The following is a 26,927-nucleotide window of genomic DNA, read 5'->3' as shown; positions in this document are numbered from 1 at the left end:
ATTCCAAAAAAATTGCTAAATCTTTTTCGATCTTCCGCCGAAGATCTTGACAAACATTGAAACCACTATTCCTTTAAGGAAAACAAAAAAGGACAACTATGTCAGTTCGTAATTTGAAAGTGTTGGTATGGCATTGGAAGAACCATGTAATCGAGATTGTGATAATCAGGATCCAACAAGATTGATGGATTTATTAGTGTCATTCCTAGAACCGACAAAAGTAGCAACTTTTACGGGAGCAATAAAGATAATCCTAGATTAGAAGATTTTAGAGGAGGTTTCTATAGTGACTTGGGTAAATGTTGGTCCATCCGACAAAACAAATGGCACGGCAACTTTAGCTTTAGCACTCTTATCTATGTCCAACATTTTAAGGTGGTGACGATTCAAGGAAATTTCGTCAAACTGCTTAAGGGCACTAAACAAGGACACAATAATGTTAACCTATAAAAGGGTCTATGTAACTTCTCTTCGTTCCTTATTACTTTATTCATTTGTTTTGTGAAAGGGTATTGCCTTGGACCTTTGAGTTTTACCGCATTTATGCTTTCTTGTAAGGGCATTAAGACACGTGAATTGGCTGCTCGCTTTGTGCAGTTTGAACTATTGATTTACGTAATTGGAAGTAACCAATTAGGTTTACGACGAAACCTAATATATATATATATATATATAGTATGCATTTGCTGCGCTCGAGCACAGAAACAGGGTGGGGCCACATTTTGGGTGGGATCCAAAGCATTCATTTGATGGGCCCTTTCATGCGTAGGGTGTCCACCAAAAATCAGCTCCATTGGATCACCTTAGGGTGTCCATTTGTAGGGCAAAAAATGGACAGATTTGTGGACAAACAGTATCTGCCCATTTTTTGCCCCACAAATGGAGACCCATTGGTGATCCAATGGAGCTGATTTTTGGTAGGCCCCACATCCATGATGGGGCCTTCCAAATGAATGCTTAAGATCACCCCTCCAATGGCCCCACCCCCCTGTTTCTGCGCTCGAGCGCAGCAACCCTTTTCTCATATATATATATATATATATATATATATATATATATATATATATATAGGGGAAAGTGATTGTGAGCGGCCCCTCATATAAGCTTATATGAGGTGACCGCTAAAAACATGGTGGGCCCACATTTTTGGGGTGATCCGAGCCGGTCATTTGATAGGCCCTGACGTAGATAAGGGGTGCCCAAAAAATCAGCTCCATAGAATCATCCCAACCCTTCGTACTGTGGAGGTGAAAGAGGGGGAAAATGGACGGGTAAGTGGGCAAATTTATACCCGCCCATTTTCCCCTCTTTCACCTCCACAGTTTGAAGGGTTGGGATGATCCTATGTAGCTGATTTTTTGGGCACCCTCTATCTAAGTCAGGGCCTATCAAATGACCGGTTCGGATCACCCAAAAAATGTGGGCCCACCATGTTTTTAGCGGTCACCTCATATAAGCTTATATGAGGGGCCGCTCACAATCACTTTCCCCATACATATATATATATGGGAAAGGTGTGCATACTCGGTCGAGTAGATAAGCGGGGGCCCACATTTTTGGGGTGATCCAAACCATTCATTTGAAAGGCCCTTACCTAGATAGGGTGTCCACAAAAAATCAGCCCCATAGGATCATCCTAACCCATCCAACAGTGGAGGGAAAAATGGGCAGATTTGTGGACAAGCTGTGTTTGTCCATTTTTTTCCCATTTTTCCCTCCACTGTTGCATGGGTTAGGATGATCCTATGGGGCTGATTTTTTGTGGACACCCTATCTAGGTAAGGGCCTTTCAAATGAATGGTTTGGATCACCCCAAAAATGTGGGCCCCCACTGTTTTTAACCAGACCGAGTAGATAAGCTTATCTACTCGACCGAGTACGCACACCTTTCCCTATATATATATATATATATATATATATATATATATATATATATATATATATATATATATATGGAACTTGTACCACGCATTTAGGTTTCGAGCAAATGAAATGGCGTTCTTTTCTTTACCAACGTGAGTTTATTTCTCATGGTAACAGAGCGTCTTCCGTATCCTTGCAGTTAGGTTTTTTTTTCTTGTGCATGGTTTTAAATTTATGTGTCGGTTTCGGCCGCCATGGAAACAGAAACATTTCAGTTTCGTTTGTGAAAATTTGGGCGGAAATCCTGTAAAAAGACATAAAAACAAATGGAAACATAAGCAAATGATAGAATTTAAAGATGTAACTTCAGAAAAATGATAGAATAAACACAAATACACACTTAGAAACCATGACATAAGCAAGAGTGCAAGACAACCACTCATAATGGTTTATAAACATCAAACACCCAGTGAAATGCATTGCCGCACATTTCTGATATTTCTATACATATAAGGGCAGTGATAAATCGACCCCCATCTCTCTCTCTCTCTCTCTCTCTCTCTCTCTCTCTCTCTCTCTATATATATATATATATATATATATATATATATATATATGAGGAAAAGGATTGTACGCTCGACCGTACCTAAAGTTAGGTACGGTAGAGTGCCAAATCACATGGGTCCCCCATTTTTGGTGGGCATCTAAACCATTCATTTGCAAGGCCCCATCATAGATAGGGTGCATACCAAAAATCAGCACCATTGAATCATCCTAACCCCTCCAAAACTGGAGGCCAAAATGGGCAGATTTGTGGACAAACACTGTCTGTCCATTTTGGCCTCCACAAATGGATGGGTTAGGATGATCCTATGGAGCTGATTTTTGGTATGCACCCTATCTATGATGGGGCCTTGCAAATGAATGGTTTAGATGCTCACCAAAAATGTGGGACCCATGTGATTTGGCACTCTACCGTACCTAACTTTAGGTACGGTCGAGCGTACAATCTTATTCCTCTATATATATATATATATATATGAGAAAACGGTTCCTACACATATGTGTAGAGAGTTCTCTACACACTAGCTTAAAATACATTGGGGGCCCACATTGTTTGGGTGATCCAAGCCATCCATTTTAAAGGCCCTCACATAGATAGGGTGTCTACAAAAAATCAGATCCATAGGATCATCCCAACCCTACGATTTGTGGAGGTAAAATGGATGTCTTCAAACCTTCACAAATTAATCCAATTTTTGCCTCCACAGTTCGAATGGTTAGGATGATCCTATGGATCTGATTTTTTGTGGACACCCTATCTATGTGAGGGCCTTAAAAATGAATGGTTTCGATCACCCAAATAATGTGGCCCCCACTGTATTTTAAGCTAGTGTGTAGATAACTTATCTACACATATGTGTAGGAACCGTTTTCTCTATATATATATATATATATATATATATATATATATATATATGGAAAAGGTTTCTGAGGTATCGCGCAGCCTGAGCAGCCCTCTAAATAGACCATCTCTCATAGTTGTTCTCATAGCTGTTTCACTCATCCAACCCATTCATTCTGTAGGTTATAGGTAGGATTATGGTTATGGTTATGGTTATGGTTATGGGCAATGAAGCACACATACGGGTACGGGGTGCGGGTACGACACGATACGGGTACGTGGATACGTGACTTTTAAAAAAAATAGGATACGGGTACGTTGGGGGTACGTTGAATATAATATATTTTATATTTTATTATATATTTATAAAAATTAAAAAATTAAATATTTTGATAAAGAATTCAAACAATTTAATTGGAGAACAATCAAATAACAATAACATCACCACAATGTAGTATTACTTCACCAAAATCTAATATTACTTCTAAGTTAGGTATTTAATTAAGGGGTATATATCTTATAGATATTTTGATATATTCACCCCCTTTTAGTTAATTGGGATAGCCCCTCTATTTTAAATCGGTAATTTTGGATTTAATTCGAACTGGGTGCGCACCCAAGCGCACCCGATACGTACCCAAACCCCCAAACTGGATTTTAGTTTTGTATGATGTTTGGGTGCGTATCTGGTACGCACCCAAAGAGTACCCAAGAGCACCCGCACCCGATACGCACCCGACACGGGTGCGTGGGCCTCCGGAGAGTACCCGTGCTTCTTAGGTTATGGGTTATGGGTTAGAGTTATGATTTGTGGAGGTTTTGAAATGGATGGCTAGAGAGTGAAACAACATGGGAGATGGTGTATTTTAGTGGCTTGCTCAGGCTGCACGATACCTCGGAAACCTCACCTATATATATATATATATATATATATATATATATATATATATATATATATATATATATATATGAGAAAACGGTTCCTACACATATGTGTAGAGAGTTCTCTACACACTAGCTCAAAATACAGTGGGGGCCCACATTATTTGGGTGATCCAAGCCATTCATTTTAAAGGCCCTCACATAGATAGGGTGTCTACAAAAAATCAGATCCATAGGATCATCCCAACCCTACGATTTGTGGAGGTAAAATGGATGTCTTTAAACCTTCACAAATTAGTCCATTTTTTGCCTCCACAGTTCGAATGGTTAGGATGATCCTATGGATCTGATTTTTTGTGGACACCCTATCTATGTGAGGGCCTTAAAAATGAATGGTTTGGATCACCCAAATAATGTGGCCCCCACTGTATTTTAAGCTAATGTGTAGATAACTTATCTACACATATGTGTAGGAACCGTTCTCTCTCTCTCTCTCTCTCTCTCTCTCTCTCTCTCTCTCTCTATATATATATATATATATATATATATATATATATATATATATATTAGCACTGCCCTATATGAGGGTCAATTTAAGATATATGGGAGTCGATTTATCACTGTGCTTCATATAAATATTAATGCAAAATACATGCACCACATTTCACATGCAATTCATATAAATATAAGGGAAAATTATAAAAAAAATGCAAAGTTCTGTCTAAATTGTGAATAAAGGGTAGTGATTTGAAATTTATAAAAAATGTGTTGTCAGGTGAGAGAAGATGGCTTTTAGGACAAATATACCCCTCCTACCTCTTTTTTCTCTCCACCTTTTTGCACCTATCCCTATGCACTTATTACCTTCTCACCTACCACCTTCTAATTCCTCAAGACTTTTCTAACGTGGAAAACTCCATGGAAGGGTTTTGAAGGTTGCCATTTACACCAGGGTTTGGTAATCATGAGGGTTTATTCATGATAAACTTATCGAAGGAGTGTTACAAAATGCAAAGAAAATGAATTTTGAGCTTAAAACTGAATTTTGTTGTTTTCCCCATTTTCAAGATAAATCCATTTTCTTTGCATTTTTTTATTCTAAAACATCAAAATCAAGCTTCAATTTATGGTTGCCTGTATGACACTAAGATCACAATGTATAACTATTATTCTTCGAATTTTTACTCAATTTGAAAATAAAAATCTTTGGAATTATCCCTATTCTACTGGCTTCCGTCGGAAGTCCGAACAAAACTTCGGACTTCCGAATGGAAGCCAGTATACATAACCAAAATATTGGTTCCATTCGGAAGTCCGAAGGTTTGTTCGGACTTCCGAGTCGGACTTTCGAACAAACGTTCGGACTTCCGACGGAAGATGGTCAAACTTTGTAGTTCGGTAATTGTCATATGTTAGTGCATCCTTTTGGTATTTTTTTCGTAATTTTAATACTTTGGTTCCATTTTTTCGTAATTTTTCATTTAAAACTTAGCACTTCAGCCACAAATCCGTAATGATTACTATTTTTTGCAAGTAATGATTACTATTTTTTGCAATTATGCTTTTGCTAGCCACCTTTGAACCCATATTACTTCTGCCTATCTTTGCATCAAATGATGGGCCTCAAGCCGAGAAGTTGCCTCGGCAAAGGTGGCTAGCAAATTCCCATACAAAAGAAGGGAAATGTTATCCACACTACTGTATTTTGATGAGGAGCACTCCTCATTTAATTAAAAGTACGGTATGGCCCCCCATAGGATGATCCAAAGCGTCCATTAGATGGGCCACAGCCTAAATTGGTTGTGTCCCAAAAATCATTTCCATAGGTTGATCCTAACCCTCCAATCTATAGAGGGTTAGGACCAACCCTCTAACATTCTGATCAGAGGGTTAGGATAAACCTACGGAAATGCTTTTTGGGGCACAACCTATTTAGGTTGTGCCTATCTAATGGACGGTTTGGATCATCCTATGGTGCGGGCCATACCGTACTTTTAATAAAGTGAGGAGTGTCCTCATCAAAATACAGTAATGCGGATAACATTTCCCAAAAACATCTTAAAAAATCCGGGTGACACGCGGGTCGACCCGGCCCGTACAGGCCTGGCGTGGGAACCACATTTTTTACCCCGGAACCACTAGGGAACCAAATTTTATACCTCGGAACCACTAGGGAACCACATTTTATACCCCGAAACCACTAGGGAACCACATTTTCTACCCCAGAACCACTAGAGAACCACATTTTATACGCCGGAACCACTAGGGAAACACATTTTATACCTCAGAACCACTACGGAACCACCTTTTATACCCCAGAACCATTACAGAATCACATTTTATACCTCAGAACCACTATGGAACCACAGTTTATACCTCGGAACCACTAGGGAACCACATTTTATACCCTCGAACCACTACCGAACCACATTTTATGCCTCGGAACCACTAGGGAACCACATTTTCTACCCCGGAACCACTAGGGAAACACATTTTATACCTCGGAACCACTAGGGAACCACATTTTCTACTCCGGAACCACTAGGGAACCACATTTTCTACTCCAGGACCACTATGGAACCACATTTTCTACCCCGGAACCACTAGGGAACCACATTTTATACCCCGGAACCACTAAGGAACCACATTTTATACCTCGGAACCACTACGGAACCACATTTTATACTCCGGAACCACTACAGAACCACATTTTATACCCCGGGACCACTAGGGAACCACATTTTATACCCCGGAACTACTAGGGAACCACATTTTATACCCCGGAACCATTACGGAACCACATTTTATACGCCGAAAACACTAAGGAACCACATTTTATACGCCGGAACCACTACGGAACCACATTTTATACCCCGGAACCACTACAGAACCACATTTTATACCTCGGAACCACTAGGGAACCACATTTTCTACTCCGGAACCACTAGGGAACCACATTTTCTACCCCGGAACCACTAGGGAACCACATTTTATACCCCGGAACCGCTAGGGAACCACATTTTATACCCCGGAACCACTACGGAACCACATTTTATACCTCGGAACCACTAGGGAACCACATTTTATACCCCGGAACCACTAGGGAACCACATTTTATACCTCGGAACTACAGGGAACCACAATTTTTACTCCAGAACCACTAGGGAACAACATTTTATACCCCGGAACCATTAGGGAACCACATTTTATACCCCGGAACCACTAGGGAACCACATTTTATACATAGCAACCACTAGTGAACCACATTTTATACCTCAGAACAGCTAGGGAACCACATTTTATACCCCGGAACCACTAGGGAACCACATTTTATACCTCGGAACCACTACGGAACCACATTTTATACCCCGGAACCACTACAGAACCACATTTTATACCTCAGAACCACTAGGGAACCAGATTTTCTACCCCGAAACCACTACAAAACCACATTTTATACCTCGGAACACTAGGGAACCAGATTTTCTACCCCGGAACCACTACAGAACCACATTTTATACCTCGGAACCACTAGGTTCTAGCATGTAACCAAACATGATTGTATACATAGAGAGAGATAGAGAGAGGTCAAGATAAACATGGCAACCAAACAAAGAGTCTCATAAATATGGTGAAAAAACCAAAGCACAAAAAACATGAAAACATGAAGAGAAGATGTTAAACCTAACCGAAGCTATGTTTATCACCCAAATAAGCAATGGAGATCTTTTTCCAAACTACAATGGCAATGGAGCTATATCACGTTGGCAATGGGCTTTTTTCTTAATGTACAATGGCAATGGAGCTTTATCACGTTGCAAATGGAGTTTTTTTTCAACACTACAATGGTAATGGAGCTTGGAAACGTTGGCAATGGAGCTTTTTTCAAAACTACAATGGCAATGGCAAGCTTCAAAAACCTTCCATGAATCCTTGAGGAAGAAGAATGTGGTAGGTAAATGGCAACCTTCAAAACCCTCTCATGGAGTTTTCCACGTTAGAAAAGCCTTGAGGAAGAAGAAGGTGGTAGGTGAGAAGGTAATAAGTGTATAGGTATAGGTGAAAAAGGTGGAGGGAAAAAAGAGGTAGGAGGGGTATATTTGTCCTAAAAGCCATCTTCTCTCACCTGACAACACCTTTTTTATAATTTTCAAATCACTACCCTTTATTCACAATTTAGACAAAACTTTGCATTTTTTTAATAATTTTTCCTAAATATAATTATGCAATGCATACTGATATAGTTTACTACTATTATACTACGCTTTTGGTTTATGCATTTCTGTCCCTTCGGTTTCAGTTTTGGTGGGGATGGAAATGGAAATATTTAGGTCATTTCATGTCTGTTTTGGTGGAAATTTAAAGCCATGCTCTTGTGCAATCTCAATTGACATCTTGATAAGATCGGATACAATGTTATCCACTGTCATTGGCAATTTAAAGATATTTCAACGCTTTGTACGTTTTCCGGAACTTAATGACAGGGACCATCAACCAAGAAAATAAGAAAAAGGGCCCACTATCTTCTCTTTTCTCCCCTCCTTTCCTTTTCTATTTACTCTTTCTCCCTTGATACCTTTTTTCCTATCTTCTCCTTCCATTTCTGTCTCTAACCTTTCTCATCTTCTCTACACCCTCTTTTCCCAAACCTAATCCTAAAAATTTGTGCCATTCCTTGTATACCCTTTATCGGCTTGATTTAGGGGGAAAGTAAATCTCTCTTTCATGGCGAGGATTTCTGGAGCAAGTAAATCTCTCTCCTTCCAAATCTCTTTGCACCAATAATTCTAGGTGGAAGTCAGGGTCACCGGCGAGGATTTCTGAAGTAGGAGTCACGGGATTTTAGGAGTTGGAGTCACCCTGAATTTCTGAGCTGGAGTCGCGAACAAGAAAACCCTCGATTTTGGATCTCCTTCGAACGAGAGTTTTTTTCATGGAGAGAGATTTTAGAGAGAGAGATTAGGGGAGACGTAGTTTCTTTTTTGTGCTTGTGGTTAACACTGTTTCTAAGTTTATCGACTCTGGGAGTTAATCGCAAGGTTTTAAATCTCGGTTTCAGTTTCGGTCATCAGCGAAACCGAAATATTTCGGTTTCGGTATGAAATTTCAAACGAAATCTTGTAAAAATTTCCGAAACGTTTCGGCTGAAATTTCCTAAACTTTTCAGCGAAGTTTGGTACTTTTTCGAAACAATATGTATTTCGTTTCGTTTTCTACCGAAACTGAAATATTTCGGCCGAAATTTAAAACCATGGTTAATCGAGGATGGCGAGGATGCAAAATCCACCTTTATATGGTTTTTGTTGAAGAAGATAGAGCAGCAGGTGTAACAAAGCCTTTTGAAATGGTCCCGGAGATCACGACAATGAATGTTTGCAATTTGGGCCAGAGACCACAAGTGTGAAGGCTTTCGACACTCTCTCTCTCTCTCTCTCTCTCTCTCTCGCCGCACCTCTCTTGTCGCATTTTCATTTTCATTCATTGTCAGATATGGTTTTCTTGTTAGTTTCTTCTTCCTTCCCTGGGCGCTCGTCTTCCCTCCCCAACCGACGAAAACCAAACGTCACCTGGAATCATAAAAGGTATTCCCCTTTCATTACCTTTTTTCTGTCAGCAACGCCACCGTTTCCCTTCCCCAATCCTCTTCCAGCGTCCAAACATACCATTAGGTATTGACCTGAGCCATTTTTAGACTTATTGTAGATCTATTATTTTTGCTACATACACTTTGTGGTCGGATTTCTTTCATAGTTAGATTGATTTATCATGAATCTAATGTACGAGCATTTCTAGGATATATTATATTCTTCATTGATGATTGAGCACAATAGTTAATAAGTTCTATGAATGGTCTAGTTGTCAATGATTACATTGTCATGTTTAAATTGTTTGCGAATGAATGTTTGCTACCCTAATTGAATTAATAACCTTGTTTATTGTTCCATAGTTCCTGGATCTGATTCATGAATCCTATGTTTGCACCAAATAGTCAGTCTACAAATGATACCAGTAGGACCTCAAAGGCCTGTATCAACTAAAGAAAGCCTCAATAGTCTAGAACAAGTATCTCAAGCATTGTTGAAGAAATTCCATGGAGCTGTGATCAAAATTGGATTATGTAAGACTAATGCTGATTGCCCATTGTCACTGCTAGAGAACTGGTTTTGAACAAGATGGAAAAGAACAACCTAATTGAGAATTAAACTCAGGGGGTACCAAAGACCTATTATAGTACCAACCTTGACTAATGACGCATGAATGGATTCCCAAAAATTGCGGTAGCGGTATTACCTATAAGTGTAATTGTGTTGCCTTTATTTGGCCCTACTATTATTGACATTCACTTTAAGGTATTTCAGTAATGTACTTGTTTTTGTAATATGATAGTTAAACCTAGTTTCTAGTGTTTGAATCAATGGAATAAATTATTGTTTTCTCCTCTAAAGACGTGACATCTCTCAACTGATGCATTAAAAACTAGAAATTATTATGGAAAGACATTTGACAGGTTTAAATTCGAAATTCAATTAGGGTTCTTTACATCTATCAAGGAAACAGAAAATGTTGCAAAGTAAGCAAATATTACACAATTAGCAAATTATAGCATACAACTGTAAACATCCAGGGTTGAGGGTTTGGGAAATTTTATATAGATATTTCGGGAATTTTTTTTATTTTTGGTTATTACTTCGAATATCATATTTTTCAACTCATTGAAATATTGTGCCAAATATGATCATTGTATAAGCCAACTCACCCACTAGAAAGGTCAAATGTAGGTGTGAGCATGTATTGGAAGCGAAGTAGCATTAAGATACTAGGGCATGTTAGAGAAGTGAGCGATTTCGGTAAAGTGCGAAGGTTTTGTCACAAAACAATATGGTGTGCCAATTGTCATTTCCAAACAATAGGGAGAAATTCATCTTCCTTTTATTAGTCAAATAGCTATAGTTCTTTCTAGATAATCACATATAGCTTGCAAAGAGGTACCTGCCTTTAAATAGGGTAGAAAAAGGAGGTAATATGGGAGGATCTCGAGTCTGCAAGACCAAAAATGAGGTAGATCAGCAATAAGACAAAATAGATCTCTCCATATACTGTAAAAAAATCTGGTGCTCTTAAATCACTTTCACACGTACAAAACAGCTATTGTTTAGCTCATGGGTTGGAAAATACTAATTTGGTTGGCTTAGTAATAATTCATGATGCACAGTGATTTTACCATTTACTTGGATCACTCCTACATTTAAAAGAAAAAAGATCAAGAAATTTGACTTCGTAATCAAATTTAGTGCGGACGCAGAATACAAGGTCTCACTGCCACATATTATCAGAGCTTTCGGAGTTGTGTGAAACTTTTGGTTAGGAACTTGTTTTAATTCAGTGAAGTGGTTTTGGAAGCACAGTTCTGAAGTGCTGTCATTTTGGCTATGCAGGTGCTGCTCGTGAATCTCAGAGGATTGAGGCAGAATTTATTTCTGTTTGGAGAGGTTTAAAGTTTTTGACAGAGATGGGTCGCTTTGAAGTCTGGATTGAAGACGTTTCAGTGTCAGCAGTTAAGTGACTAAAGAAGGAATCTGGTACCTCATGGTGCTTCTCCAACATGTTCGAGAAGATGGAGAACATTGTTTTGATTTTTCCCAAGTATTTTTGCTCCGGCATCCATCGCTAAGGAAATCTCCCGACAGATAAATTAGCAAATTTTTGCAACTTAGACAGTTAGTCAACTGGCATTATATGCCATCTTTAATAGTTTTTATTAGAGAGTTCTATCCTTTCTTATTTGGTTCCTTGCTGAGGGCCATGTAATTGATTTTGTTCTATTTTATAAGGAACTCTCATAACTGTTTATTTGATTAAAATAGACTGGTCGTTTCACTAGTTTCTTCTTTTGTGAATAAAGGTATTATTATGGGAAATGAAGAAACGAAAAATAGGAGGGTAGAGATTACCCAATACATAGAACTTAAAACCAGTCAACTCACACATAAGTCCAAGTACTGTCTAACACAAATATGGTCTATGTTTTCTGATTAGGAATGAATGAATTGGATAATACAATGTTGTCAAAAGTACCTCCAAACTTCGAATAGAAACCTTCCCTGTTAAAGCAATATTTATTCTCGACTTTAGCAGGATGGGATTTTCCAATCCTATTTGCATCTCAATGTTAGAGAGGACTGCCCCTCCAATCCTATTTGCATCTCAATGTTAGAGAGGACTGCCCCTTGACATACTTGTAGTTTAAAGCTATGTCACAAACATCATTCTCGGGATTTTCTCGGCAAGGGAAAATCTCGGGATATATTAAAAAAATTATTTTTTTTCAAATAAAAAATAATAGGGGAAAAAACGATAATAATAAAATTATTTAAGAAATATAAAAATATATAAATTTTAAGAAAAAAATATAAAATAAAAAATACCGTAAAAATATCGTGATATTTTATGATAAAAATGAAAATATCGCCATATTTTTAAAATATCAGATTCTTTCGGGATTTTGTCGTTTTATCAAAATGTTGCGATAAAAATACTATATATTGAAATTATTGGAGATATTTGTGACATAGGTTTAAAGTTGTTAATTACTAGTCTTGAAGTCTGTTTCTACATTGGATCGTGAAGCTTGTGAGTTGGAGAAGCCTCTCCTTTTAATCTAGGGATGATAAAAGAAAGTAACCTTTTCCATTGTTCATTCTGGTATTCAAGGACTAGCTAGAGTTAAAAATTTGTTACGTCACAGGTATTTTGTTGTGTTTTGAATGATTTTTCTTGTTAAAAATTAGTGAAGGAGGTATCTGACATTTTGTCTATTTATCAAGTGTTTCATTAAGAAATTCTGTATGTATATCACATTCATACAATGCTAATTGCTGTAAATCATTAAAATTTCAAAATTATATAGCTCAATCAAGAATTTTCAGCAGACATCTTGTATTCGCACTCCAAAACAATTGGGGCTGTTGAGAAGAAAAATTGCCATTTTCTTGATAATTCCCATACTCTATTGCTTAATATATGTCATCCTATGGTTTATAGGGGAGATTTTATTGAAGAAAAATTGAACTGGGTAAGTGACAAGATACGGAAAAAAGGCGACACGGAATTATTTTGACTTGATTTTTTTCATTTAGGCGAACATACAGCTTCTTAATTAGTCCCCAAAAAAAAATACAGCTTCTTAATTTGTCAAAAAACGAGCATATGTGTGTTGGGGATAACATATCACCGAGTTATTCAATTAAAAAGGGCCTGCATGGCAACATTCAACTGAAAATATACCTGCAAATGAAAAGCAACCAGTGAGATTATGGATAAAGAGTTCAGAGTGCGGTCTTTTGAGCTATTAATGTCATGTGCCTTTGCCCAAGCTTTCATCTGCAAAGGGAAAATTATAATGCCGATACATGTCATGCCGACAAGGGCCAAGAAATATAAAGTTCAACAATTGTAACACAAGACAAAAAGGACAGGAGACATATCATTATCTGATTACTCATTTAACAGCTTTAGCTCATGTACTGGATAATTATTTCAATGAAAAAATGATTAAACTAATGAATTACCCAAACAAGGGTCCTTGAAGCAAGAAAACAACTATGAATCCACCAAAAGTAGAAAACTTGATAGATAATTGAATATATACACTAAAAATCCAATAGATTTTAACAAACAATACAGAAGACAGATAAAAACGCTGATAAATGTGATCAAAACATGATCAAAGTACGGCAAAACCCAAGATCAAATATATATTGCTTGTACTAAATCATTAACCTCTCAAAAAAGTAAATTAAAACTTAATACACATAGGCCTAAAACCCTTAAAAACCTAGTTTGATATTAACATTGGGATAGCCATATAGGACCAATTTCGACACTTGGATCAACCATTCGTTTTAGAGCAGACCAAAATAAAGACGGGAAGAGTATTATGTTGTTGACAAAGAAAACATAGACAATCAACTTATAAACTAGTGCCTACTTGCTAAATTCAATTAAGGACTCTTCCCATAATGCAGGTTACAAATCCTGATCAATTTCGACACTTAGATCAACCATTCGTTTTAGAGCAGACCAAAATAAAAACGGGAAGAGTATTATGTTGTTGACAAAGAAAACATAGATAATCAACTTCTAAACTAGTGCCTACTTGCTAAATTCAATTAACAACTCTTCCCATATTGCAGGTTACAAATCCCGATAAAAAAAAAACCACTTTTTCAACTGGATAACTTTCCAAATTAAAAGGATTGCATGTTTTGACATAAAACACTGCTAACATTTCCCTTTTACATGTCCACTAAAACGTAATTGAACTTTACGCCAAAACAAAATTTAATCACTAATAAAACATAAACCATAATGATCCAACATGACAATTTTTGTGATGGGCAGAGCCTTGTATAGCCCGACATTGACATTAGCACGATGTGTCGTCTCCTTCGGGCTTTCTTTTGGATCTTAATCAATCCTCTTCTTCTTATGAAACATCTTTGCTTAATTATGGACTTGCTTGTGAATTTTGCTTGTATCATTCCTTTAAAAAATAAAAGAAAAAAAATTGACAAAGAACTAAGAACAGGATTAAAAAAGTGTGTTCAATGAATGAGAAGATACAACAATTTAAACATGAATTGTATCTAAGAAAATATATAATAAAAAACCCACATAGAAGACTACGAATTTGCTTAGTGTCAGTAGATGATTGGTGAAGAGAGGCAGCTTCCCGTGGAGGTTTGCTGATGCGATGGAGTAGATCATTAACCATATTGATGGGCAGTTCTCTTCTTTTCAGCGTGTTTATAGATTGGCTAATGCGGCAGGCGGCAGCCAAAGATTTGGCCCACGATGGACTTTCTAGAAGGGATCTTACTGTCTGTGATTATTACCCCTTTGCTGGCACACATCGAGATTCTCTGTTTTTGTTTAATTTTGAACATCTTGGCTGCTTGTGTTTGTTGTTTTTTGCTTTCCTTTTAATAAATCTTTTTTACCACTCAAAAACAAAAAAGACTAGCAAATCGTTATGAGCTAAAGAAAGCTTTGCCGAGTAATATGTGTTTGCCGTATATAGAAAAAAGGAAAAAAAGAAGGGAAAAGGTTATTACCAGAAAACTTAATACGCGAAACCTCTTATCAATCGAAGAAACAATGCCAATAATCTTAGACTTTGCAATGCCATCCTTGTTTTCAACTGAAATATCACATTCAATTCCAGTTCCACTATCCACGACTTTCAAAATGGGCACTCTAGCGCTCAAGATTGGTTGGAGGCCATGAACATGTCCTCGATCTGTAACATATAAAGTATAGGTGTGTCAAACAACCCTGATACAACATGCAAGAATGAATGCACGGAGTATTTGGGCACTTATCAAGCAACCTAATGAAATACAACCTTTCAAAGGGAATTTTTTCTTCAAGATGCAAACTAAGATAGGAGATTAAAAGAACATGTTCAATGAGACATGAAATCTGGCACTGAAAAAATCTCCGTCAAATGACACCAAAGAAAAGGACTCCTTCAACGGTCAATGTATCATCAAGACAGACTTTTTATTTGGATCAAACATCCTATAAAACATGGTTTTGAGAGGGATTTAATGAATGTAAAGAAAAATAATTTATTAAATACAGGGAATCCATAAATTCAAAATTACAACATAAAAGAGATTCTGTAAAAATTATTGTAATTAATTGAGAAATCAACTTAATGAATCAAAAGAAAAATCACCATTACTCTTTACAAAATCATGGTCACCACGTAACATGTAAAAATAATCATAATGCCTTTGCACATTAGAATTTATTTTTGGCTAAATTTTATTGTTTTTTTTTATGAAGAGGGTCGCTACATGGAACTAGGCTAAATTTGATTGTTGTAAAAGAAACCACTGAACTCAATTTTGATCCATGAAAACGAAATTTGAGGAAGAGGGTCGCTACAAAACTAATGGATGTTGTATTTTCCAGGTTCAAAAGTAGACCACAGAATACCAACTCCTTGTCATCTAAAATAACTAGACTCGCACACATTCTTTGAAATTGTAAAGTATTGAAACAAGAGAGTTTGTTGTTCCATTAAAATCTTGACCTAGAGTCATTAGGTTCACGATAATGTGCTTGGCTCTTGGTTGGAATTGTTTCACCAGCATGCTCGCATGAACTACGTAAAAGCTGCCTCGGACCAGTCAAGTTGCAATTTACTCACACACGTAGTACAAGAAAAGTTAATCCAAACAAATGATGAGGGATTTCATTGAAAGATCAAAAAGGCACCTGCTCATGTGTGTGTCATTTGCAGCTAACAACCACAGTATCCCAATAGAAATTCAACTCAATAAAAAAGGGCGGCCCGGTGCACGAGGCTCCCTCCATTGCGGGGTCGAGCGAGGGCTAGATGTACGCAGCTAGAAATTCAACTCAATACATTTCTATTAATACTAGCACTAGTTCCATGTAGGGTAATTGCATCTTCAACACACATCAGACATAGGCGTGTAACTCGGATCGGGTTCAACGTTCAAGCTGAAAAAAGGTCAGGTTCGGGTTGGGTTGAGTTTGGGTCGGGTTAGGGTTAGGGTTGAGTTTTCGCAACCCAGATTGAGTTCGGGTTGGGTTCGGGTTGAGGGCTTGGGCAGCCCGACCCGAGTGAAACCCGGCATTTTTAATCATTTTTTTTACTCAGCTTAAAAACTCAGGTTTTGTCAGGTTTGGTCGTGTTGAACTCGGGTCGGGCCGGGTTTCGGGTTGGAAAAAAGGGTTCCTCAGGTTGGGTGATTGGGTCGGTTTGAACCTCGTTGGGTTGGAACTCAGGTCGGGTCGGGTTCGGTTCGGGTTGAGTAAATGGTTCCTTGGGTTGGCTTCAGGTTGAGGCCAACCCGACCCGAGTTGCACCCCTAATCACACATAGAAACAGGTGTTCCATGTTGAGCAATTTCACGCTTGAATTTGTGGTTTCCAAAATACTAGGTCAAATGACTTCAACACAAATAACATGAAGGAGAAATAAAGCAAAAACCATACAATACAACGTGTGTTAATCCATTTTAATTACTTAAATAGAAACTAAAAATGCCAATATTGCCACAGTGAATATGTAATGAGCAGAAAAGAAAATTACCTCTGCAAGCCAAAATTGCCAACACGAGTAACAAATTCGGTAAGTTGTTTTATCAACATGCGTTAATACATTTTAATTAATTCAGAATATTCTCAACTGTGATTGCTTCATTATTCATTCATGTGCCATGAGTTTAGAAAGTACATACATTCAAAAAAAGGACCAAAATCTAAACACATAATACCCCATTGAAATGCTAAAAAATATGTCAAAGTTCTTATAGAGAATGTTTTTGTTAACTTACCAACTTCTCCAAAAGCTTAAGCCGTTGGAGAAACGTTATTTATCTTTTATACTTTAACAGTTTTTATCCTAGTTCATGATATTATAAGATCACCACCGAACAGATGCCTAAGATGTAAACCACGAATCCTTGAATTATCAAAAGCATAGATCCATATAAGCTAGCGTAACACATTGTGTTGAGTCATTCGACTTATTAAAGTGGCTTAGTTCAACTAAGTTCCATTTACAGAGTGTAATTTTACAAAAAAGATTAAGGTAATAGGAATTATCCAAAGTTTTGGAAAGTACTTTGAAGAGTGTAGAACACTTTTGAGAACTTTCTAAGGACTGAAATCGTCTTCTCTCGAGGAAAGACAACTGCATCTTTACTGAAATTGATAGATAAATCCAGATCACTATCAATAGTGAACATATCCATTGTAAAGGACCCAAATGCCTCGACAATAGGAAAGTCATGGCCACCACCTGAAAGAAATAACAAGTGAGCATCACAGGTTGAGTTTTCTACAGAAGAGGCACAAACAAACCAGGACTTAACAAGTTATAAAAAACAAAATAGAGAAATGGAATAAAAGAGGATTAAAACAAGAAAATAAGGAACAAACTGCCATACAAACAATTTTGTAAATATAAAAAAAGGGATTTGCTAGCGTCCATTGCAGAAGGCATTATGCAGATGGCCTGTTTCATGTCAGAGCAGCCACATGGGCTCACTTTTCAGCATATTTTGTCTTCATTGATGAGGTGGCTGCTCTCACATGCAACAGGCCATCCGCGAAATGCCTTCTGAGAGGGACGCTAGCAAGTCCCTAAAAAAAACACTACTTGTAATCTTCGAACTTCTCAAAATCAATGAGGGGCTCGCCTACTTTGTTACCATGTCAGAATTTCAAGAAGGGTGGAGCACTTTTTCTCATTGATACAAAATCAACTCAATAAATTTTTGTGATACAAGTGAATATAAAATAGCATTACTATCATCCAACATTGCATAATAACTAAACTGACGAGAAGAATTAATACTGAGGGACGTCCATCGTAACATAGGGATGGCGAAAATATCCCTATCGGTGAAGCGAAATGAATTATGGAAGCATGTGAAAAGTCCCAATAGTTCAAGTGATTTTCATCTGCATATTTTTTAATATCACTGTAATAATCAAGCATGATTCTATTCCCTTATCATATAAAGTGGAAAGTCTTGACTGTCAGCAGAAGTCCAGAAACACACGACAGCTTATTCATTTAGCAAACTTGGTTCACATAAAAAAATTAATAATGGCTTTTGCAGAAAAATATATAATCACTTTTGTTTCTATCCCCGCATTCATACCTAAATTGACACACCCGTCGTAAGCTAAAATGGCAAAGATTTATGAATGTATTCATCTTGTTTTGAAGGGGATCACTCTTACAATTTCATGACTTGAGGCAATTCCTTGATGCAAGTTTGTCTCCGCATTTGATAAGTGGAATGGTTGGAGGGAAGTATGCGTTAGTTCAGAAGCTCGATCTACGATTATGCAACCTTGGGAACCACCGGCATTGGGCTTCTTGAAACTCAACTTCAATAGATCTAGTTTAGGGAACCCCGGGCCAACGGGGATTGGGGGTGTCCTTATAGACAATTCAGGTTTGGTTCAGTGGGCTTTTGCAGGTCCCATTAGGACTACCGATTCTAATGAGGCGGAGGTTCGTGCAGTCCTCCTAGGATTAAAGCTCGTGGCGGAAGATAATTTGGATATGGTAGTAGTGGAAGGGGACTCTCTTAATGTGATTCATTGATTGAGTGGGTCTCATGTCTGCCCTTGGCAGTTTGCCTCTTTCTTTGATGAAACCCAAGATATTGTCGGTACCTCATCGATCTGTTACCAACACGTTAGAAGATCCGCCAATGTGGTAGCGGATAATTCAGCTATGCGTGGTGTCTTTTTGGTGGCTTTGGAGCAATACGATTTCCTTCCTCCTTGAATTCCTTTTGATCTTCTTCTTCTTTTCTTTTTGCTTATTAGTTGTACTTGTAAATGCTTCTATGTTTTATTGTATTGGACATCTCGGTCTTTTTATCAATGAAACACTCGACCATTCAAAAAATGAAGTTAATTCATTTTTTGATATCCATGAACAGGCCAGACCAATATTAGCAGAACAAAAAAAGGAAAAACAAAAGGATACCCACCTATGTCATAGGCTTTATAATAACTTAGTATCATTTGGACAATTTCCTCAAAAAAGGAGCAATTGTCTACAAATGAATAACGCCATGTTCCAGTCATTAGCCAATTATGAATGATGACAAGTATGACGATCACGTTATGACTGCCAATCATTGTGCCTTCTGCATAACAGATGCCCAGTCTATTGACACCTTATGATTCACTGTAGATTCACACGCGAGATTCGGTATTTCGTCTTTGGTCTTTTCAGAGTTAGTTGAGTTCTTCCTAGTTATATTGCACAGATCTTTTTGAGGAATTGCCAAGGCAAAGTTCATTATAAGACTTCACTCCATTTCTATATGTTTTCCACTCTTTTTTTAAGTTTTATAGATTGAGATATAGAATCGAACACCAGTACCAAGTAATTCAGTGATAGATACTGTTGTGAACATTTAAATTTTCTATATCTTTGTTTTGGAGAATATTACACATTTACACCTAATCAATCCAACATAAAAGTGCGAAGGAACGAGAAACCAAAGCACGGAAAGAATGAGTAAACAACACAAAAATGTCCAAAAAGTTACAATTGTATCTCTTCAGAAGTCTATATCATATTTCCTACTTAGCAGAGAGAAACCATCATACTGTGCAAAACAGCAACAGAATCAGACACCAATACCAAGTAATTCAGCAGTAGATACTTTTGAGAATATCTAAACTTTCTATATCTTGTCTTAGAGAATATTAAACATTTAAACCTAATATATCCAACATAAAAGTGCAAAGTAGCGAGAAATCAAAATGCAGAAAGAATATGAATAAACAACTATGTTTCAACTAAAAGATACGCATCTCTCTTACGCAGAAATTTGCAAAAGCATCATTCCAGGCCTATGATACCTCACGGAAAGTCAGAACAAATGAAAAACTAAACATGTAGATCAAACTAGTACAAGAGTTGGCTGCACAGAAATAGTTATTATGTCCCACCATTACAGAATGTGACATTAATTTCATAAAAAGAATACAATTATGATGGTTCCTCCAGAAAAGTAATTCGAGAATAGTATTCATGAAACCAAATAAATTTGCAGCTTTATCAGAAAAGTTCAGAACTAAAAACTTACCAGGGATCTTCTTCACCAACTGATTAAAAATCTGGACCAATTCACTTCGAAGTTTATAATCATTTGGTGTTGGGGAAAGAATGGAAAAAACATCATCAAGTAGCACCTCTAGTGTAGATATACAAGTAGGATTCAGTCTAGTCTTCTCTGATTCCTTTATTTCAAATTTTTTCGCCCGCTTGCGCAAGACTTGAAGAGCAAATATAAATCACAAAAAAAGAATGAGTTGGGTCACATGCACAAGATGCTTTCAGCAATACAATACACGGAATTTAATTTAATTTAATAAGAATCAAAATTCAAAAAAGTCATCCTAAAACATGGTCAAGCCAACTTGATGTACTTCAGATTTTTTTAAATGATATTTTATTAGAAGGAAGAAAAAAACGTGATTGAGATAGTTGGAAGAACAACAGAGCAGATGGAGCAGAAAACAGCCACAACAAAAAGAGTCGAGGAGGAAGATGGTGAAAAATCTCCAGCGTCGTCCAATCAAATCCAGCTCAGACAAGTCGGTCCGCCTCTCCATTGGCCGACCTTCGGACATGTGGAAAGCGGTCAGGGTGACCTTGCACACAATCCAGAGTCTCATCAATCATCTCTACCATAGAAGCCGGAAACGTCATAGGAAGGTGGGAAACACGTTTTCACAGAAATGAAATGCTTATTAAAAATAGGGGAAACATTTTAGAAACGCGCAGGAAACATTCAGGAAACGCATGGGATACACATGAGAAACGAGTGGTAAACGCGCGGGAAATGTTCAGGAAACGCGTGCAAAAAGCATAGAAAATGTTCGGAAAACATGTCAGAAACGTTTCACTCATGTTTCCCTTGTGTTTTCCCACCTTGGCATTTTCCACCTTCCTCGCTATAATCAAATGCATGAATCTTTCACTCATGTTTCGTCTCGCAATTCCAAATGTTTCTCTCGCGATTCACAAACATTTCCCTCGCGTTTTCCAAGAAGTTTCTCAATGCGTTTCTCAGTTCAATTGTCAATGTGTTTCCCGTTTCTCGTTTACCCTTTAATTTTTTTTCACGTGTTTCACGTTTCGCTTCCTGTATCCGTTTCTCGACCTGGTAAGTATGATCTCTACAAACCTTCATAGATGAGGGCGGCTTACATCCATCCAATTGATAACATTAAAGGGGTCTCCCTCCACAATAAGATTATTCAAGTCTCTTCCGCCGGTGGTCTTAATGCCCTGCAATAACGGGCTCACTTACACCTCATTTGAATCCTTGATTCCTATTATACCAGAAAAATCCCATCTGATCAACCCGGTCTCTCTCTTGAGAAGACATCCAATGACTGATGCAATTAAGATTCGAATCAAGTTTCAAGTAAAACAGAGTATTACAAGAATTGGAGGGAAATTATGCATTTTCTCATAATTTGTTGGTGCTTTTACAACTTGATTAATCCTTCCATGTTTTCACAAAAGAATGTTGGAAAGAAAAACTCCGCCTGTGTTTTTCACAGCCTGTCCCAAGCCAGGATAAAGGAAGAGGGTTGGCATCGGGTTGGTAGCCGGCCAAAAAAACCTTGCCACTCTTCTATGAAATGAATCCTATAGAAAATTCGTTGGGGCGTAACCCTCTTAGTAGCGCGCTGCATCAGCGACCGGATGTAGTGTTAAATGAGCAAGGGTCCTTGCACCTTCATGGGCGGGTGCGGGGGGTGAGGAGGCGAGTCCTGAGCCGTCACTCCCTTAGTGACGCGCCACATTGGCGCCCGGGTGTGGTGGAAAATGGGCAAGGGTCCTCGCACTCTGTTGGTTGGGTGCGAGGGGTGAGGAAGCTAGTCCAAGATAGTAGGATTCATTTAGCCAGTTGGAACATAGGTTCACTAACAGGTAAGGTGAGGGAATTAGTTGATACAATGAGTAGAAGGAGAGTTAATATAGCTTGTCTTCAGGAGACTAAATGGGTAAGAGAAAATGCTAGGGAAATAAAAAATAAGGGTTTCAAGTTATGGTATATAGGGAAGGAGAGGAATAGAAATGGTGTCGGGATCATAATAAATAAGAGCCTAAGAGATGGGGTTGTAGATGTTAAAAGGAAGGGTGAGAGAATTATTCAAATTAAATTAGTATTAGGTGAAGAGACGATTAACGTTATTAGTGCGTATGCCCCTCAAATAGGATTAAATGATTCTGTCAAGAGGCAATTTTGGGACGATACGGATGAAGTAGTCCAAGGAATACCACACGGAAAGAAGATATTTATAGGAGGAGATTTAACTGGTCATGTGGGAAGAACTAGTGGAGATTTTGAGAGGGTTCATGGAGGATTGGGTTTTGGCAATAGGAATGAGGAAGGACAAGATATTTTAGGGTTTGCAGTGGCATATGATTTGATGTTAACAAATACTTTTTTTAAGAAAAGAGATTCACACTTGATAACCTTTAGCAGTGGCAACAACTGTAGCCAGATAGATTTTATCCTCACTAGGAGAGAGAACAGAGCTGCGTGTAAAGATTGTAAAGTCATACTTGGGGAGTGTGTAGTCACACAACATAGGCTAGTGGTGTTGGATATATGCATCAAACGTTGGAGGAGAAAAGATAGAGATGTTAGACATCCGAGGACTAGGTGGTGGGATCTCAAAGAGGAAAAACTAAAGATATTTAAGGATAGACTGCTTAAAGAAGGACCTTGGAGTCTTGATGAGGGGACTAATATTATGTGGAACGGGATGACTAGTTATATCAGGAAAGTGGCTAGCGAGGTACTTGGAGGATCCAGAGGAAGTGGGCAGCCGTCTAAAGACAAATGAGGGTGGAATGAGGAGGTCCAAAGGGCGATTAGGTCTAAAAGAGAGTGTTATAAATGTTTGCACAAGTTTAGAAATGAGGAGAACATTGAGTAGTATAAATTGGCTAGAAAAGAAGCTAAGAAGGTAGTAAATGAAGCTAGAGGCAATGCATATGAGGATTTGTACCACAGGTTAGGGACGAAAGAGGGTGCAAAAGATGTCCACAAGCTTGCTAAGATGAGAGAAAGGAAGAGCAGGGACATGAATCATATAAAATGCATCAAAGACGAGAATCAAAGATTGTTAATAAAAGAAAACGAGGTGAAAGAGAGGTGGAGAAGTTACTTCAATAAGTTGTTTAATGGAGAACATGTAGCGAATTTGGAAGAAGTTGATAACGCTTTTGATGATACAAATCGGAGGTTTGTTCGTAGAATCCGAACATCAGAGGTAAGAGTAGCTATGAAAAATATGAAATTAGGTAAGGCTAGGGGCCTGACGATATTCCTATTGAGACTTGGAGATGCTTGGGTGATGTGGGTTTGGTTTGGTTAACTAGATTATTTAACAATATTTTGAAGACGAAGAAGATGCCTAATGAGTGGAGGAAGAGTACATTAGTATCTATTTATAAGAATAAAGGGGATATTCAGAGTTGCACCAATTATCGGGGAATTAAACTAACGAGTCACACCGTGAAGCTTTGGGAGAGGGTAATTGAGCATAGACTAAGGTGTCAGATAATCATTTTGGCCCGGACGATCGACTATGGAAGCTATCTTCTTGATTAGGCGGTTAATGGAGAGATTTAGAGAAAATAAAAAGGACCTTCATATGGTTTTCATTGATTTGGAGAAAGCGTATGATAGGGTTCCCAGGAGTGTTATGTGGTGGACTGGTGGGTCCTTGAAAGGGAAAAAGTGCCTACTAAATATGTTGATGTGATTAAGGATGTGTATGATGGAGCAGTAACTAGTGTCAGAACCACGGATGGCACGTCTAGTGAGTTTCCAATTACAATAGGACTGCACCAAGGATCAGCTCTAAGCTAGGGGTGCAACTCGGGTCGGGTTGAGGCCAACCCAAACCCGACCCGAGCAACCATTTGCTCAACACGAACCCGAACCCGACCCAAGTTCCAACCCGACCCGAGGAACCCTTTTTGCCAACCCGAACCAGACCCAACCCGAGTTCAACCCAACTCGACCCGACCCGAGATTTTAACCTTAAAAAATTAAAAAAATTTATTAAAAATGTCGGGTTCACTCGGGTCGGGTTGCCAAAGCCCTCAACCCGAACCCGACCCGAACTCAACCCGGGTTTAGAAAACCCAACCCGAACCCGAACCTGACCTGAACTCAACCCAACCCGACTTTTTTCCGAGTTGAACCCGTCGGGTTCGGGTTGAGCCCGCCCAAGTTGCACCCCTACTCTAAGCCCTTATTTTTTTACGCTAGTTATGGATGAGCTTACAGAGGTATCCAGGATGAGGTGTTGTGGTGTATGTTATTTGCAGATGACATAGTATTAATCGACGAAACCAAAGCAGGAGTAATGCTAAATTAGAGCTATGGAGAACTACTTTGGAATCTAAAGGTTTTAGACTGAGTAGGATTAAGACAGAATATATGGAATACAACTTTAGTAATGTAAGGAGGCGGGATGAGGATGTAGTAAGTATGACTGGACAGGAGGTACCTAAGAGGTATATCTTTCGCTATCTTGGTTCAATTCTACAGAAGGAAGGAGAGATTGAAGAGGATGTTAACCATAGAATAAGAGCAGGTTGGTTGAAGTGAAAGCTTGCCTCAGGAGTTTTGTGCGACCGTAAAATCCCTACCAAGTTGAAGGGAAAGTTTTATACGACAGCTGCTCAGAATGTTGGGCCACCAAGAAGCAGCATGTGCATAAAATGCGTGTAGCGGAGATGCGAATGCTTAGATGGATGTGCGGCCACACAAGGCTAGATAGAATTAAAAATGAAGACATTCGTAAAAAGGTGGGGGTAGCTCCAATTGAGGAGAAGATGAGAGAGCACCGCTTAAGATGGTTTGGACATATCCAACGTAGGCCTTTGGATGTTGCGGTTAGAAGAGGCAACTCGTGCCAAATTGATGGAGTACAAAGAGGTAGGGGCAGACTGAAAACAACTTGGGTAGAAACATTGAGGAAAGACTTGATAGCTAGAAACATAACAGAGAACATGACCTTGGATAGGATAGAATGGAAGAAAATGACCCACGTAGAAGAACCCAACTAGAACTAGGATTAGAGCCAGGTAGATTCTTTTTACCTTCTTCGTGAAATTTTTCTAAAGAATTCATTTAGCCGACCCCAACTAGTTTGGGACAAAGGCTTTGTTGAGTTGAGTTGAGATTATGTGTATATATATATATATATATATATATATATATATGTTCTATGGCCACTTTAAACTTTTTATCCACTCCAATTAAACCCATAGTTTTAAAAAAAAAAAACCCGTGTCCGTGTCGACTCCCTTTTACCTTGGCCGCATTGCGCCACATCCGTCTTCCATGTTTTGCCCTACAGAGTAAATAAAAACCCCTTTGACTCTACCAAATTATGACTGTGTCAACCGAATACTTGACCGCGTCATGTCGAGTCGACTAGGATTTTCTTCGGTCGAGTTCTACGCCGCATCCACGTTTTTAAACACTGATTATACCATTCAAATATGTACTTCTATCACAGCCTTCAAACCATAGATCTACTCTAATTTCTTGTTAAGATGATTAGACAAGGTATAGATTAAGGTGTTGAGTAGAAAATGTTTCCAAAAGTACACATCAATGATCATTGTAGTCTTCTCCAACAAATTCGAGATATTTAGGGAGTTTTGCTTTTCCCCTTTTATGATATGTTAGCAATCTATTCTGGGAATAAAGTACAAAATAATTTATATAAAATAAAACAAATATAACAATAGAGTTACATAAGAAGCCAGCAATCTCCAACTATGATCATTAACACTCTATTTTAGGAATAAAGTACAAAATAATTTATATAAAATAAAAAATCATAACAGTATAGTTTCAGAAGGAGCAAGCAATCTCCAGCTCTGGTCTATAGCGGAAGAACAAGCAGCCAAATTTACCTCCCTAGCACTATTAATATGGTGAGTGAACACATTAAAAGGATTGATGCATCATGACTTTTTAATACATCTACAAAATCAATGATCAGAAGAACAGAGCAGGGCTCACACAATACTCAATCAAACTCCAAGGAGGAGAAAATAAGCACAAGAAAAAGAGGCCAAAACCGTCAAAATAGTCAACATAATACCAGCATCGGCAGCAAGCCCACATGTCACAATTTTCTTTCACTA

General features: G+C 38.1%; 1 protein-coding gene across 2 annotated transcripts in view; it reads right to left on the bottom strand.

The window, feature by feature from the left end:
• LOC143884645 (protein HESO1-like) overlaps positions 1-26,927 on the bottom strand; it is a 45,702-nt gene that overhangs the window by 10,389 nt on the left and 8,386 nt on the right. The window contains exons 4-8 of one of the 2 annotated variants that reach the window (XM_077388323.1): positions 20,815-21,003; positions 17,814-17,990; positions 15,265-15,449; positions 13,436-13,531; positions 11,145-11,190 (exon numbers count right to left, since the gene is read on the bottom strand). In XM_077388323.1, coding sequence (XP_077244438.1) covers positions 11,145-11,190; positions 13,436-13,531; positions 15,265-15,449; positions 17,814-17,990; positions 20,815-21,003 — 693 coding nt within the window. The remainder of the gene's footprint in view (positions 1-11,144; positions 11,191-13,435; positions 13,532-15,264; positions 15,450-17,813; positions 17,991-20,814; positions 21,004-26,927) is intronic. The other variant, XM_077388324.1, reaches the window with a different exon arrangement.

The sequence above is a fragment of the Tasmannia lanceolata genome, unplaced genomic scaffold, assembly GCF_043159265.1.
Source record: "Tasmannia lanceolata isolate RefF3 unplaced genomic scaffold, GAP_Taslan_0.1 ptg000008l, whole genome shotgun sequence".
NCBI lineage: Eukaryota > Viridiplantae > Streptophyta > Magnoliopsida > Canellales > Winteraceae > Tasmannia > Tasmannia lanceolata.
The sequence above is the reverse complement of the archived record's forward strand: the minus strand, read 5'-3'. Positions and strand labels throughout refer to the sequence as shown.